This window comes from Neodiprion pinetum, chromosome 4 (genome assembly GCF_021155775.2).
Source record: "Neodiprion pinetum isolate iyNeoPine1 chromosome 4, iyNeoPine1.2, whole genome shotgun sequence".
Classification (NCBI taxonomy): Eukaryota; Metazoa; Arthropoda; class Insecta; order Hymenoptera; family Diprionidae; genus Neodiprion; species Neodiprion pinetum.
Window position 1 is genome coordinate 3,672,686 of NC_060235.2, and position 17,975 is coordinate 3,690,660.

The 17,975-nt window shown below is 39.1% G+C and overlaps 1 protein-coding gene across 3 annotated transcripts in view; it reads left to right on the forward strand.

Moving 5' to 3' along the window:
* LOC124215969 (uncharacterized) overlaps positions 1–15,147 on the forward strand; it is a 90,463-nt gene extending 75,316 nt beyond the window's left edge. For 2 of the 3 annotated variants that reach the window (XM_046619952.2, XM_046619953.2), the window contains exons 4-16: positions 245–381; positions 1,656–1,944; positions 2,075–2,349; positions 3,693–3,845; positions 4,890–5,084; positions 6,137–6,531; positions 7,767–7,784; positions 8,154–8,390; positions 8,518–8,697; positions 9,407–9,554; positions 11,730–11,999; positions 12,120–12,454; positions 13,368–15,147. In XM_046619952.2, the coding sequence (XP_046475908.1) occupies positions 245–381; positions 1,656–1,944; positions 2,075–2,349; positions 3,693–3,845; positions 4,890–5,084; positions 6,137–6,531; positions 7,767–7,784; positions 8,154–8,390; positions 8,518–8,697; positions 9,407–9,554; positions 11,730–11,999; positions 12,120–12,454; positions 13,368–13,710 (2,975 nt within the window). In that variant the 3' untranslated portion in view covers positions 13,711–15,147. The remainder of the gene's footprint in view (positions 1–244; positions 382–1,655; positions 1,945–2,074; positions 2,350–3,692; positions 3,846–4,889; positions 5,085–6,136; positions 6,532–7,766; positions 7,785–8,153; positions 8,391–8,517; positions 8,698–9,406; positions 9,555–11,729; positions 12,000–12,119; positions 12,455–13,367) is intronic. The other variant, XM_069135619.1, reaches the window with a different exon arrangement.
* The last annotated feature ends 2,828 nt before the right edge of the window (positions 15,148–17,975 follow it).

The window sequence follows — 17,975 nt, forward strand, 5'->3', positions numbered from 1 at the left end:
AAAAAAAAAAACAGAGAGAGAGAGAGAAAATGAAAACTGGAATTATATATATATATATATAAAATACGATGATTAAAAAAAAAAAAAAAACCTTTGAATTGGGAATGAGTTTGTAAAGCTTGGGCGAAAAACGCTCGGGAAAAAAAGAACTTTTATCTTACTAACCTGGACTGCGGAACGGGGGATAAACAAGTTTTCAAGTCGGTGAGCACGAGACGTTATATTTATCGATTTCTGTTTTCAGCCTGCAACAAAACTTACTACGGTAACGTGGGTAAAACTTATGAACTGGAACTTCACCGGCCGAAGGAAGACAAGGTGCCCTACATATGCAAACTCGCGTTTAACGCGCCCGGAGGCGATCTCGGCGACATTGTGCAGGTGAATTTTAAAACTTTACACTTTGACGATTTGCTTTGGTTTTCTTTTTCCTTCTTCTTTTTCTACATTTTCGCAAAACTCGGTCCAGGACAGCCTTTTAAGCATTATTCGGCAAAGTATGTAGCCAACGGGGCTTATTTAAATCGTTACAATATGATCTGCGGAATATACCATAAGCCTGTTTTTTCTCCGTGATTTTTTTTTTTTTCCTCATTTGTTTTCTGTTTGTTTTTTGCACGATTGGATCCACCGCGATCAAACCGAACTGTTGTAGATAGCGAAACTCTGCAAACAGATATCCTGGAATTGACGTAAATCCAGGTCGCTTTGGGGGCTCGAAACAAGGGAAATAAAATCGAGGGGGAAAAAAAAGATTCGTACAAAACTAGAAAAAAAAAAGAACCAAAATATACGCATACACACACACACACACACACACACGCGCACTGTAACCTAACAAAAGTAAAATAAAATACCGGTAGTTGAGAGTTGGAAGCGTTCCAGCACAGGTTTTTTTTATTTATTTTTTTTTTTTCGAACCAAAATCAGAATCACTCGCCTCTGCGGTTTACCTCTATGATAGAAAAATCGAGGAAGGGAACGAAGAAAAAACATTCCCTCCCATTCGTTGCGTCGACATTTGTACAATAATGAGATTAACGAACGTTGATAATCCTTTACCGTGTCTCATTATTTTTAGATAAATGGAATATATCTGCAACGCGGACGCAGAAAGGTAGGAAATAGAGGGGAAAAAAAAAATATGATTTCACGAGTCGGCCTTATTATAAAAAACTGCGCGCTTCTCTCGATCCGCTATATTACGTATATAGGTATGTAGATGTACGTGCAGTAGTCTTCAGCCTCTGTTAAAACGCATAAAATACTTGAACGTTGTTTTTCACGTCAGAAACGGTTGAGAAGTTAATCCGTCGCGTTATCACCGTTACGGGCATGTCGGTATATATGTATACGTTATAAAATGTATAACGAATGGAAAAGGGGAAAAATAAAGGAATAGAAAAAAGTAGAGGAGTAAAATAAAAGGAGTGGAAAAAAAAATCGCAAAACTGAACAGTCGTCGTACGGAAAGAAGGGAAATTCTTGCGCTACATTATTTATCCATTTATTTAATACGGTTAACGAATCGATTATATTGTAATTAAATATATTCCGGGAAGGTGAAAGAGTGAGAAAAAAAAAAGAAAAAAAAAAACATGGATTCGGTCGGGAACGAATGCGTGAAACGACGGTAAGATTAAAATTTCTTTCAGCTGACATTCGACAGCTTCACTCTCGGCCGTTTCGTTTCTTTTACGGCCGAGGGTTGCCCCGACGGTTCCCTTCAGATCGCTGAGGCCCAGCGGCCAGACGTCGGAGGTTTATGGTGCGGAACCTCTTGGGGACCGGCCATTTACTACAGCGAAACGTCGAGCGTTTCTCTGACTCTACGTCTCTTGAGGTTAAGCAACGACCAGACCGGGTATAACTTCGACTTCAGGATGGAGTACAAGATGATTAGGAAGTCGGACGCCGTTGTGCGTTACGGAAATCCGTTCGTAGGTGAGTCCTAATTTCGTTGCGTACACCCGTTATGTTATTTATATTCCTGGTCGTCTATGGATGAAAATATAAGCTTTATGTTCAGTTTAATGGGGGGTGAAAAACCGATGAATTTCTTGTGCTTTGGCAGGAATGACCCAGTTGACAACGTCGCCGGTCCCGACGGTTTATCAGACGGTTACCGATTTGGAGAATTCCTCGATGACGGTTTCCGGTCAGACTGGTGAACTTCCGGTCCACACGCTGCAGCCGACTAGGTCAACATCGTCCGAGCAGTACCTCGGGGATTTGATATCCGGTACTTACTGTTCGCGTATATTCAGCGACTGCGACAGGAAGAAGTGCAGACTCCAATCGCCAAACTTCCCCGGATTGTATCCTCGCAATTTGACCTGTTACTACGCGGTGAGTTCGCTCAATCCTCACCTCTCAACCATCACGTCTTCGTGCTTGAAATAATTCCCCCCAATAGTCCCTGCAGGGAAACGTTGTCTTCCTTTATGCGTTTTGACCAGGGCTTTAACCCTGCCATTCCTTTGCCGAAGGGACGTCTGCGGGTTTTCCTTAATTGCGGCTGACCCTAAGGACCGTTTCCTGATCCCGACGCAAACCGAAGTCAAATTGAAACTCGGCTGTGCTTGTTATGATTCGTGGTAGATTTTTAGAAAAGGCTGCTACGATTCTCATCTCTGAGCTGGATTCCTCTGTCGGTGAAAAACGACATGCAAAATTGGTACTACACGTAGCCCAATGGTTCTATTTTTCGCTAGGTACCACTTTTCTCAACTGAAGAAAATGATTGCACGCGTTTTAAATATTGGAATCTATACCATATAGCGTGCGGAAATAATCCCGGAGAAATTTTTATTTCTTCGATCCAATGATACAGAATTTTTGTGCGATAGATTTTATATACTTCTCTCATATATAAGTCGCAATTTACGAATACACGATACGATTTTTACAAACGTTGCGTGATAATCGATTTTCTTTTTTTTTATGAGAATATATGCTATTTTTCGAAAATTCACCATCCGTGTTCAAAATTTTCATTCTGACAAGTCGATATTTAGCTGTTAATATTTTCTTTCCCTCTCGGGATTCTATAAAGTCCTAACCTAACCTAACCTAATCTAGTGTATAGATCAATTACCGTTATGATATAACCCAACCTAACCTATAAAATCCTAACCTCACCTAATCTAGTGTATAGATCAATTACCGTTATAATATAACCTAACCTAATATATAAAATCCTAACCTAACCTAATCTAGTGTATAGATCAATTGCCGTTATGATATAACCCAACCTAACCTATAAAATCCTAACCCTACCTAATCTAGTGTATGGATCAATCACCGCTATAATATAACCTGACCCGAGTCGATTTAACCTAACCTAATTTGACCTGATATATGGAGCAATCATCGTTTTGCAGGAAATCTTTTATTTTCCCCTCCCCAGTTTCCATCGTTCCTTTCGTGCCAAGTTCGCAGGCTCTGATGAATAAAGTTTCGAGGTATATTAAAACTATCGATCTAGCTTCCGGATAGCCCGGAGGTTTCGACTCGCTCCCGCAAGCTCTGGGATAAATCGTAGGTACAGCTTTGTACTTTGAATGCCGTTGGCGTTTGTTCCTGAGCGCCATATTGTTACACCGTAGGTACCCTCGGCCTCTGAAAATCCACTTTGCCCGTATATCTGTATATTATTGTATACAGGATTTAATGGTTCTGGTGCATCGCAGGTCCGTCAGCACGAGGTGCCGCCGGGAAAGCACGCTCTCATTTCCGTTCGGCAGTCGAGAGGACAGCTCGTCGCTGTCAGGGCCAGACCTGCGACTCAGGCCGAACCTCCGCCTCGGGAATTACGACTTTGGCAGGACTGCGACGTCGTTCAGGTGCGAGATAACTATAATGGCTCCGAAACGGTGGGGAGAAAAAATTATGTGAAGGAAAAAATTCAGTCCCTCTGAAAACAAACATCACGAGAAAACGAAATGAAATGAATTAATACAGTTTTATAAAAAAAAAAAAAAATAATTATGCTTAACGGTTGTATTATGAAAAAGAAAAAAAAAAAAATTTGCAGTTCTATTACAATATTTTAATATTCATTATACACGTTGTTGTGGAAAATATTCATTTTTACTTAAAAATTTTTAATTTTCTAGCCGACTCGGACAAAATATAGTATGCTTATAAAATTCCTGTCAATACAACAGCGTGCTTCAAAATTCCTTTTCAACGGTTCTGAGGACGCGTAGATCTCAAGATGAGATGCTGCGTGTCGATTGGATTCAACTCTGAAAAGTGTATGCTAATTCGGAGGAAGAAAAAATGGAAGAAAAAAAATAAAAAATAAAAAATGAAAAATAAAATAAAATCATCACGTTATCTTCCATGTGAATATATTTCGCGTCGGGCCTGAGAGAATAACGTCAAAGATATTCTAGACACGCGTCGAGTCACTGGGCAATTTTATTTTACATTTTTTTCTTACCGTTCTTCTTTAAATTAAATTAGCTCTCTCTCTCTCTCTCTCTCTTTCTCTCTTTCTCTATCTTTATTTCTCATTCCATTTTAACGATTCGCGCTAACGTGTGACAGAAAATATTTCGTAATATCCACAAAACTGTGTACCTACGTGCCGACATCATACCTTTACATCATCAACTCGATGATTTTTCGAAAATATTTTTATAAACAATAAAATAACGAAATACGTAGTCGCACTTTTATTTTGCTCTTTGACGAATACAAAATCTCTTTATTTTGCATCAAGAAGAATCGTATTATAGTGAAAGTTAGGTACGATGTACCCAAATAATAATAATAATATACGAAGACAGCTAAGCCGAAACGTGGTAGGAAAAAAATATTTCCTTCACGACTTCGAGGTCCGATAGAGTTTTTTTAATATTTTTTCCGTGCACACTTTGCAGGATTACGTGACCGTCTATGACGGCTACACAACGCGGGATCCGGTTATACTGAAATTTTGCGGGGGTGGAGAACCGGTACCAGAGGCGATAAGCAGCGGGCCTGAACTCCTCGTCGAATTCACCACCTCGCCTTTTGGTACCTTCCTACACCCGACGCCCGTGCACTCACTCCATGGGTTTCAGCTCGAAGTCCAGGTACATAAGTCTCGCTCCATTTCATACATGTACATCATTGACGAAGCTCTCCTAACGTTGAATATTTATTGGCGTTGAGTCGTATACCGAGAGAAATTTTCAGTTCCGATTACCGCTCAGTCCTCAACTATTTTCATTATTTAACACAATCGAAAAATATTGTTCTAGGTAGAAAATGAAAATCAGTTTTATAGTTGTTACCGGAAAGTCTAGTATACGTTACGTTAATAGTCGCGTGAAAAGTTCTATTGTCTAACAAAAACCGAGTGTTGTGTTCTGTTGTTTTTTTTTTTTTTTTTTTTCTTTCAGTCACACGAAAAACTGAAAAGTGTAATCCCTTTCCATCAAAAGTTCGAACGAATATCGAGAATATACCGGAGCCTCTGGGGTGAATAAAATTTCAATAAACAACTCTTGTGAAGAACAAAAATCTGAATGAAAATTCGGGATATTTTCACCACCCGGTGTAATAATTTCGTTCTTGTTTTTTATTTTTCCGCTGTTATTATTATTGTTATTATTATTATTTTCCTACCCTTCTCTCCGCAAACCTGGCGAGAGATAAAATCGATTGAATTAGCCCCTGGTGCGATGTAGCACAGCGATTTTTGGTATTTGAACTATGTGCTCGATTTCCGAGAGGGGAGTTGAACTCTTCCCGTCGTTCAAAGGGGCCCAAGCTATAGGAAGTCGATGAGTGAAAACCAATTTTAAACAAATCTTGCATAGTATCGGAATTCACACTTGGCCCGATGTGTTTGCGATGCCCTGCGGGCTCCGAAATGTAAGAATCGAGTGGATAGGAAAGTGAAGAAGAACCGCATCTTGGCTAGCTATTTTTGTGCATCAATTATTCCCTCTTTTGGAGCGAAGTTTGATATTTTGAATTTTAATTTTTTGATGGCGAAACTTGAAGCAGGTAAAGATATCAAAACTTTGACGAAATATCAAAGTTTCGGCTGGTTTGAAACCCGACAAGTCAAAGTTCCGCACTTTTAAATTTCGGAACTTCAACCCCCCCCCCCCCCCCCCCCCCTTTATTTCTCACGCAGGTGAAGTTCGTCGACATCAATTCACCGACTTACTCGAGGAACAAGAGGTGCGAATTTTGGCTCCAAGGTAACGGCGGTGGTCTTTTGGCATCCCCGAGACACACGCTTCCTCGGAACAGCACCTGCCTCTACCATCTCCAGGGAATGGGACCGGCTCAGCCGAGTCCAACGCCTCCGAGACCGCTCCCAAAGTTTCCGGAACAGCGTCCTGGGACCGTCTGGAGAAAGCCGGCGCCCCGGATCCCAGAGCCGCAGTTCAGGGTATGGCTTTCGGTGCTCAAATTTCACGTCGGCAGTACGATCAACCCAACGGTGTCGGAAGAGGAGTGCGCTACCACCCTTATGATTTGGGACGGACAGATGCGACCCATGACGGAGTGCAACGACATATTGTGGTGAGTTTTCAGCATTGAAACAATTCCCGGTATCCGTTCGTCGAGTGTGATGTTGATTGGCGGAGAACTTTGAAACTTGCTGTATTCGTAAATTTCGAAGTTGACTTTAAAACTACGAAGTTAAAAAATAATCGAATTGTTGTTTGCATACGAAAGCTTCGTTTGAAATCGTTCCGAAATCGTTAATTCGATTTCAAATTATGATAGCTCGTTCTAATCAGACGATTATTTTCTATAAGTTAATGAAAGGTTCTTTTTTTTTCTTTTTTTTGTGCAGTAGTCAATCGGATGTTGCCGTTTGATGATTATAATTGATATCGATTAGCATGATTGGAAAGGAAGTGTCTCAGTGAATTTGTAGAAATAGTTTTATGAATAAAATTATTTACTGCAGAGTGAAATCTAACGAATTTAGTGAAGTGATTTTAAGCTGTTCTTTATGATTTCAGTATTTTCGTATTTATGAAGAGATTTCGCAGCTTACGAATATAATTATTCGATGAATATGGTATTAAAATCAATGGATAGTATGAATTTTCAGCCAACCAACGGCATTAATATTCTGATTCGTAGGAACGCCAGAATTAGTGCGCAGATGTTCAAATATTTTCCGGACAAATAAAAGCTTTGTTAATGTAGAAAGCAATTGTCAAGAGTTTTAAATTTTACTCAAAGATGTGGAAAATCCAACATTTTTTACTCTTCAATTGCGTTTCACAAAATCCCACTACGCTCTTGATCGTCACGTGCCATATCGGTTTTATTATTTATAATCTTTCAATTAACATGTTGACTCAAAGTTTAGTGTTCTGAAAAGAAACTGAAATTTTGTCCAATTTTATTTTCGTTTCAATTCATGAATTCCTAGACGGATTCTAATTATTTGTTCGCACTACAGCGTGACCTGCACGATGCAACGCTCAGCGACGAATGAGCGACGCGTTTTCCCCACTCCGAGTCGCTTCTCGTTTCCTCTGCGAGTCCGCAGAGTGATGAGAGTGGGGGAAGCACGCGGTTTATTATTCAGCGAGCGTTGCATCGTGCAGGTCACGCCTAAGAGCGAAGCGTCGAAGAAATTCGAATCCTAAAATTGCGGGTAATTTTCGTATCAGCGCTTCTTTGTTTGTACCAAAATATGTGTCTCTAAAAAATGCGTAGAATGAATAGCCAAGGAAGACGGTTACTTTCACTCCGAGACTAATCTTTGTCTTTTCTTTTTCTCTGTTTTCCTCTAGTCTAAGCAGCAGAAACCAGTTGAGTTCCTTCCATATAATAACAAACATTAAATATTATGCCTACCTACACTTATACAACCATAATCAGCTAGCCATATTCACCGCTTACTTCACTCGCATCCACTGCTAATGATTTATTTGCCTAAAATAACAATGCTAGTGATTCGATAGAGTATAAATGTGACAGTTTTTTGAATCGCTTTTCGGCGCACCTCACTCCCTCTACACACGGTCAGCGTAGTAAAATGCAGTCAATAACCCAGCTGTGTGTTCTCTTCTCTTCTGTTCCGTTATCTAAATTTTTTGTCCCCTATCTTCTTTTTTTTTTTCCTTTTGTTCTTTTACCCTCTTCAAAGTCGAGAGTGTATTTTTCTACTGTTCACACAGCGAAAAAGAACGTCAACGCAGCTTCGAGAGGACCGGTGATCCCATTCAAGCAGTTGCCGCTCGTCCAGCTGGAAACACCTCGCTCTTGGCTCGATACTGCAAAGACAGAGTGCCGCGGACTTGCGACCACGCTATTTTCCAAAACACAAGTCGACCCTGTTCACTCGGTGAGAGTTTTATCTCCTCCGGAAGCACGCTGACCATAGAAATGCGGATGATCGAGTCGACGGCTCTCAGGCAAGTCCTTTTTTTATTTTTTTTTGTTGGAAAATCTGGAACCGACACGATCGTGCCTTTTACGCGATTCGTAATCCCAAACATCCAGATACCCGTGAGCAACGTTAAATCAATGCTTGCTTTTCAGGCCAGTGAATTTTCGCGCCTTGTACGAGTTCGTCGATCTGCATCAGGACGGAGATACCTACGGAAAGGGACCTTGTTCGAGGGTGTTTTACAGCCGTAATCGCGATCAATATGCCGACAAAAAATTTCAGGCACCACGTGACATATTTCTGTACGGCAGAGGAGGATCGAAGAATTTAAGGTGGGTTCTGATATAGTTTTCTTTTTACTTTTATTTTCCCCCATTTTTTTTTTTGTCGAGTTGAATTCTTTTCATTTCCGTGCACATTGTGGGAGAAATATTCATACATATCGATGCTTTTTGGAGGTACTTTTTTTTTTTATACCTAGTAAAAAAGAAATGCGAAAGAAAAAAAATGTTGCACCGTATACGGAAAGAATTCTTGGGAGAAAAAAAAATTTATTTCGTTTACTTCGCTGCAGTCGGAATAGGATTTGAATAAGGAGGCTGCGAAAGGTTCGCCTACGAGAAAAGTGAAAGAAAATGTGAAAAATTGTACGCCTACCGAATCCTCGTCCCCATTTTTTTCGTATTATAATTATACAATGTATACACTTACACTTGTGGATAAATTTCGTTTCACGATATATGTTTGGAGGGAAGAGTTTCGGTCTGCATTAGTTGCGTGCGTACACATATATTTATACCATTGTATGTTTACCTACACAATATACATATATTCGTGTACAATATATAGTTGAAGGAAGTTGTGCAAAGTGTATAATTCAAGTTTCGCTTAAACTTGCGCTATTATATACATATATGCATCACCTTTTTACTCCCCTTGATCCCTTGTCACATCAGGAATTTAGGCACTCTGATCCCGATGCTAAAACCGGGGGATTATACGGAGTCGGAAAAACACTTTTCATCCGTCTCGATGTTGCAGTTGCGTCTACCGTTTCGAGGGCGAACATGACGAGGTGGTGAAACTGAGGTTTAACAAACTGGTGAACGGTAACCGATCCTGCCGCAGCGTTTCAAGCACGGACTTTAATCGGCTGCTCTGCGTGGGATCCAACAGCTTTTCCCTCAAGGTACTTTCCTCCCTCTGCGTAATCTATAACCTGTATTTTCCTCGGTGTATCAGTGTGTGTGTATACGAGTATACGTGCTCCGTTTCACTTCACCCCCCCCCCCCCCCCCCCCTCTCCCCCAACCGATTACATATTTTATTCACTCACGTATATATGTTGTATATTACATATGTAGGTACATACCACGTAGAGCGCGCTTCTCATGCGCTCTTTTTGGTCGACAAAACCCGAAACTCAGAGACCCTTAACGGTAATCCGATTATCAGTTAGGAAGAAACTCTCCGTGGCTCGGTTATTATTATACCCGTACAGGGAATTTTGTATGTTCAAATTTATTACAGAGGGAATTAGAAAGAATTTTATTGAGTATAAGAGTCTGGATAAGTTTGTATCGTGACGTAAATACGTCGACGAATCATTCAATTTCTTTCTTTATTTTCTACATTTAACCACCTTTTCCCATAAATATTAACAGGTATATATTAGCGAGTATTCTTGCAGTATTATAAATCAGCTTATGATTGTTTCTGGGTTTTTGTCATTCCTCTGAAACTGCGACGAGAAATCCTCTTACGTCGAATTGTGTTCAGGATTACTTTTTATTTTCGTTCTTTTGTATTATCATCTCACGAGAAAAGGAACTTACGTTTTGATCGGCAGAATTAGGTCGAATTTTTACTCTTTACTGACAATTTTGACTACCTAATTCTACTGCACCCGATGAAAAACAAAAAAAAAAGATTATTTTCCGATCCGATTGAATAATTCTACTCGACCATAAACAGTCCTTAGATAATTTATTCAATTGATCGGATTAAAACTTATGTCTTCCGTCGAGTACGATTTCCTTCGATCGATTAATTATTTGTAATATAACGGGTTCTCGATCGTTTTAAAATCTAAGAAAATTGCTCAAAAATGCAGCGAGGAGAAAAGTGTGCGTTAATTGTTACAACTTAAATGCGAAGAAACGACTGTTCTTGTTTCGCAGAAGATTGACGATAAAAAAAAATAAAATAAAAACAGACAAAAAACAAAACCCACGTAAAAAATCGTCGATCATCTGTACTGTGAATTTCGCAACAAACCTGTACGGGGGATACGAGCAATGGGAATATAACATACAAAAATATTATTCGTCGTTAAATCGACAGTGACAGATGTGCTCGCACCTTGGGTGTATAATTTATCCAAGGTAAGAAGGCTTCTCCGTTCGCGTTTCGGTTCGTCGGGTCGTTTAGCCGAGCATCCGACGCTCGGATCTCAGAGGGTTGAATTCGGGGCGGAGAAATAGCTCTTTGAGTTGTACGGTAACATTTGGATCAGTGGGTTCAACTTTGGGGCAATTAATTATCGTTTATCCGGTTCGCTTGCCTTCCAGATCCTTGCAGTACTTGCGAGGGAATTATCTACTCGTAAAATAGTTGGGACTGTGTCCGGCGAAATAAAAAGAAAAAGAGTTTTAGTCACCGATGAAATACACTGAAATTCGTTTTATTAAAATTCTATGAAATAGTCTTACAAATATCACTGTACTCTGACTATTCACACTATTCCAAATATACCCGTTATTCTCGGTATTTCCACTATTCTTGCTATTTCCAATATTTCAGTTTCTTCCAACTATTCCCACTATTTTCACTATCCTTGCTATTCCCACTACCCTTGCTACCCTAACATTTCCACTATGCCCACTATTACGATTTTCCCGAGTATTCCCACTGTTCCTACTATTCCCAATATGCCCACTATCCCTATCGTTGTCACTATTTTCACTATTCCGACTATTCCCAATATTCTTATTATTCCTACTTTGCTCCTTATCGTTTCCACCAATTCCACTGTTTTCAGCTTATTCTCACTCTGATCACTATAATCTATTCTTACTAATCTCACTATCTGAACTAGTCCCACCATTCCTACTGTCCCTACTATTCACACTATACCCACTATTCTTACCATTCCTACTATTCCCACTGTTACCATTACTTTCACTTAACCTACTATTCTCACTAATCCTACTATTTCCGCTGAACCATCATTACTACTAACATCAGAATTAGCACTCGAGTAGTTTACACACGGGTCAGTGAAATGAAACGAAGCCTTGCAATGGATTCGACTCGTTTTGCATCCGGATATCGAGTGAAAGGACGTTCCCTGTTTCTTTGTCAGGTTTACGACTTCAACTGGTCGAGCGCCCCTCCCATTCAACGCGACTGTCTCTGTTCGAACCGTTCTCTACCAATAAACATCGAATCGACGTCGAGCGTCGTGGAGGTCCATTTTACCGTGCGCAGCATGGACGCCCTCGACGATTACAACAATCTTCACTTCGAGGGGGTTTGGGATTTCGTCAAGGCTGTCCCGTGCCTGAGAAATCAGCGGGTCAAAGGACCAAGCGGGGAAATTAAGTTCTGGTCACCACTGAACGAAGACGAGGAGGTGAGCTGCGTCAATTATGTAAATTTTACAATAACCTTTTCACCGCATAAACATAACCATTTCACAACGTGTAACCGCACTTCCGTAACTCGAACGCCGACCGTCTTTCGGCCCTTGCAGAAAAACTGCGTTAACCATCCGTGGCTGATTGATCCTGGTCCTGATCGGTACCTCTATGTAAAAATGCCCGGGACTATTGTGACAAACGAGACCAACTGCGCAACCAGAAACAGAGTCGTCGTTCACACCGGTGGCGAAATTCACGTTGCTGTTTGCCCCAAGCCTCCACCGGACTTTCGGCATCACGTTGTCGAGGTCTTCAGCGACGGCTGGGCCGTCGGTAGCAACGCCATGATCCTTGCGCCAGGATCGGATCCGGCCAGAAGCATCGCCGTAGAGTTTATCGGGGATGAAATAGACTCCTACACCGTCACTTGGCTCGAATTGTCCAGAAGGTGAGAATGGCTTTTTTTCATTTGTCAGGTCCAAGCTCAGGGGATGGAAGGTGAACGCTATGCTTTGGATGTTTTTCTTTTTTTTTCCCTAATCTTTGCTGGATTGCAGATATTGAAAAATTATCTCCTTCCGCAATTTCGTAGGGGATCACGCTAATCAGGATACGATTTGCAAACTAGCTAGCTACCAAGAAAAAAACGAAGAAGAAGAGAAACAGAAACTCAATTCTTATTTCTATCCAACACGTTTTAAATCCATTTCAATCCTTTACCATATTTAAAAATACATCCGGCATGTTTAACTGTTTTGTTTCTATCCCGAAACACGTCTGGAAAATGAATTTCCATATATTTCTGTCTCAGAACAAGCTTCAGCTACCGAACCGTTATTTGCGTACTCCAAAAAACCGGTTTTGGATATATGGCGGAACCTTTCGCTTCATATATTTTCGAAAAAATATTATTCATGTTTCGCTTGTTTCCTAGGGAGTTTCGCAACTCTTGTTGCACATATTTTTGAAAAGAGGTAATTCATTTTTATTAATTTCCCGGTGGTTTTCGTGGTCAGTGATTACGAATCCGAAGCTGGAAATATTCGTTTCCGAAATGGCGGAACAAATGTGGCAGACCCTCTGTTCGCAAGTGTTTTTTGTGAATAGAAAATGAATTCTATCCATAAATGACGTTACAACGTAGCACCGTGAAACAAAGGATTATTCCGTTTTTTCGGCCATAAAAAAAAAAAAAAAAAATTAAATAAACAAAATGCGAGTTCCTTAGTTTTCTTGGTTTTCAATGTTCTACAACATACACGAGTAGTGCGACGAAATCGGAATTGGTCACCAAACTGATGTTCCTTGCGAGCCTACGCCCAAATCGAGTATGCGGCATCATCGTTTTTTCCCCCCCTCAGACCGAGCGTGACGACACCTGCGGCCGGTCTTCAGAGGCCTCGGGACTGCGAACAAAGGTGTCCGGAATTGGATGCCTGCATAAACGCGTCGCTTTGGTGCGACGGCGTGTCGCACTGTCCGTCAGGCTACGACGAAGCCTTGACGCACTGTTCGATGCTACTGCGTCTGCCGCCGTTGCACCTTGGTCTGGGCCTCTTGTCGTTGGTCTCGATAATCGGTGTTCTGGTGTTCGTGACGTGGCGGATATGTCGTCAGAAGAGGAACCGCTCGATATCCCAGCATCGGCTTAAGAGCATATCATCGGAAACGGCGATAATCGACGGGAAGGAAGTGATTTGCTGACAAAGCGACAGTTCCGTACGCTACGTTGAGGTTGACCGTGTAACGACCGTCTGACGACCGCGTGCGGTATCGTTACTATTGATTATAGCAAGGTTCGCCCCGGATTTTGCGCGAAATTCGTCATCCTTGGGACCAAACTGCTGGATATCATTCGCTCGATGACCATTCGGTCGGAGTTTTTAACAACTCTGTACCATTGTACAGAGCGAATTTCTAACGGCTGCATCGTCCGTCGTCTCCTAAAATTTAACGCGCATGCGCTACAATCCGGGAGCGATTGTTTGCCAGGATGACCAACCGTCATAAATGTAACCTCAAAATTCTTACTATTTTCACCGGCACGCAGTTGTGCTCAACATGAACGGGTGTCGACATTTTTAGGGTTACGTTTATGTCGCGGTTGGTCGCCCTGGCAAACTCTGGCTTGCTAAATGTACCGCCTGCGCATTGAATTTTAGCACATGACGGACCGTGCGGTCGTTAGGAAATCATTCTGTATACCGATGCAGTTATTTGTTCCTTCGGATTAATGACGATCACGATGACAAATGTCATTATGATCATTCGTTGATCATTCTCGCGCCGGTTCCAATGCGAACCCCTCACCGACAGCGTACAGAACTGCGTTTATTCAACGAACTATTATCTTAAGCGTACTTGTAGCGTAATATGTACACACACACACACGCGCGCGCGCACACGCCACACACACACACACACATGCTCGCTCTCACACACACACACACACATACAGATACGAATAAACGAAAATCGGATAGGATGGAAATTTAAAAATTGGTGGAGATTTTTATTCGGAAAAATGAACAGCAGACGGAATAGGATGAAAAATTGTTAGTTCGTTTCACTTAATTACATCTGCATGCAAGGCAATTAATCTTGGCCACGCGGTATTTTAACCTTCTGTATTTTTTACGATTAATTAGTGTATGACGTGAAGTTTCAATAGGAAATACACGTAATATTATAGCGAAGAATCCGCAATCCTGATCAAATCGAGGTAGATTTTTTTTTATTTTTCCCGAGAGAAAGACAAGATCGAAGAATATCGAGAAAATAATACAAATCCGCGATCGATCTAGAGGCATTTTTTTTTTTTTTTTCTAATTATTTTTCCGCATTTTCTCTTTCACTAAGTTTCTTCTTTTCGGTTATTCTGAAGATCGCGATTTTTCGGCATATATACAATAATCATATACGGAAAGGATCAACTTCACGGTGATTGAATTAATAAATAAGTATGCAACGTGTAATAAAGGGAAAAATCTAGCACTGGGGGATCTCGTTATAAAACTGTAAATTTCATTGTACATTATAATTATAGAAACGTTGTTTCCGATATAGGTACATATAAAATATTTATACACATGTATAAATATAAATCTATATAAGTAAACCAGTGGGATGAATAGCAACGATTGCTGATCGATATATATATATATATATATATATATATATATATATATATATATATATATATATATATATATATGAAGCGATTATTGAATTAATTTATAGGTAATACACTATATGACCAAGTCGCGATACTATGTGTATATACATATAAATGAAAAAAAAAAAAAAAAAAAACACACCCACGGAATAGCATATATATGTATATTGTATACAATATCCATGCATACGTATCGTTCTAGAAAGAAGAAAAAAAAAACGACAAAAAAAAAAACAAAAATTTGATGCAACTATATAACGAATATAACGATGCAGATTATTAGGTGAAATATCGAAGGAAATCGGTATAGATATATACATATAAATAATTACCTATATAGTAGTGTAAGTAGCCTGAAATTATGTGATATATAATACTGTTTTCCCTCGGAGCAGAGCTTCGATTTACGTTGTTGACGCCGAGGTGTGAAAACGTATGGCGTGAGAATGATATTAGATGCACATGCCGGTGCTGCAACCGCGTCTCCTTAACTCATCTTATAATTACATCCTGTTCATGTATCAATACGTATACCTATTACTCATTCTATACAGATACCTGTAAATATTTCATTTAATCTAAAATTTATTATTATTCACGCGCTTTCACTTGCAATGATCTTGCTCGATTGAAAATAACTTCATGTAATGCCATTCGACAGTGAATAATGGGAAGAAAAATTTATCAAAAACTGCAATACTGAATCTTCACTCTCAGCGTAATTAATAGAAAATTTTTTTGCCATCGATTCGTGGCAAAAATTCATCATCAAACGGTGATTTTTTTTTTTTTTTATTTGTTATATATTAAGTAGTGAAAAAAAATAAATAAAATACCGCAAATAAACTGCTGTGTAAAGGTTTTGCATGTGGAAGGAAAGTTGTTGAGAGCTGCGTAATAACTACTACATGATAAGATAGTAAAGATATTACAATAATATACGTATGATAATTTACATAAATTTGAAGAACGGTTCGTTGAAGATTAAAGCATTTCGAACAGCTAGCCGGAAGCACACCGCCATTATTCAACATCGGTCACACATTGCGTACACAATAACAATAGTAATAAATAATAATGATTTGAAAGATAGAAGAAACATTATCATAAATTATATTACGACAATTATTATCACAATTATACGTCGTAGTTATCCCGTGTTTTTTATATAAAAGGAAGACAATCGTTAATATACCCGAGTGAGGTTTCTATTCGAATTGTGTGTAGCGTGATTAAATTTATAAGATTGTTGACGAGATTTTTAAACCCGTACTGGAATAGCAGATATCATTACGTCGCGAATTGTTTTCAAGACTGTCGTAATTTCAGGATTTAATTTCTCATTTTTCGTCAATTGGCAATCCCAGATAGAAATTTTCACGTCGCATTTTATATCAATAGCTGGTATTAATTTTTTAAACTTCTTAGTTGCTTTCTTATCTCCTAAATTCAATGATTCGTCTACGAAGCTAAGAGAAAACAAAATCCCAGACATAAATAACTGTATTCAATTTTTCATTTACATAAAAATTACCTACGCGCGCAACGACGTATTTTATTAACGGTGAGTCGGTCGTTATACATAGAAGAGAATATGAGACAATACGTAATAGATATTTTTTTATAACAATAAATGAAAATATACGAAGTTACATCCCATCGTTGTCCCATATTCCCTTATTCGTTTTCCGATATGATAATTCTTACGCAATTATCGTATTCGATGCCTGTGGTATAATTCGCCGCGTGACGAAAACAGGATTTTCTATTTATATGTATATATTTCTTTCCTTTTTCAACGACTGACACGCTGTATTACGCATAGATATATTTAATATGTGTTCCACCTGATTCCATGTAGGTATATAACGCAGCAATATTATATCAAATATATCGTTGAAAAAAGTAGATGAGCTGTAAAAAATCGTAATAATAAATTATGCACAATTCGCGCAGTGCGCTACTCGATGAAATTTTGTGAAAATTTATGATGATTATAATAATCTAATGAAAATAGAGAAATTCACCCGCGTCTTATTATATACCGTACGGGTTATAGATTAAATTAATATAATTATTCTTCGAAAAACGTGTTAGCGAATTGACTTTTAGAGGAATTTGAGAAAAGAAATTAAATAAAATAAAATACAAAAAAATTCAATGTAAAGACGAACCGCATTAATCATTGTTGTTCAGGATGTGAATATACGTGTAATATGTATGATACGCAAATTGAGACAAAATTTTATCGATGCTTTCCGATATACTGCCAATCTCAGCGTAAGTTTTTTCAACTAACTTCGTATAAAATTGTACTGATAAAAAAAAATTTGCAAAAAAAAAAAAAAATAAATATAAAAATGAAGGAGCAAGGAAGACAGGTAAAGGATTGCGACAAGCATTGTATTATTAAATAAATATTTCGGATATTTACGCTAAGACACTAGCGTTCCGAATTTTAGTTATCGACTCTTCACACATAACAAATATGTGGAACGTTAAGTCCGGTTAATTATCTTGACTGTAAATATGTAATTAAATTCATTTGTGAGAACTTCAAACATAGCGAAAAATGATATAACTCAACAATATGTTGATATACGTAGAAAACTAGCGAGTGTAACGATCATATAAATAATAAAATGTATGATGTATATATATTAGGGTGGGCCAAAAAAATCGACTATTTTTTTTTTTTTTTCACTTTATACTCCGAAAACTTGATTGGTAGAGACCTCAGAAACATTCTCTCCAAGTATGAGCTCTCAATTTTAATAGGAAGGTCCTCCGCCTC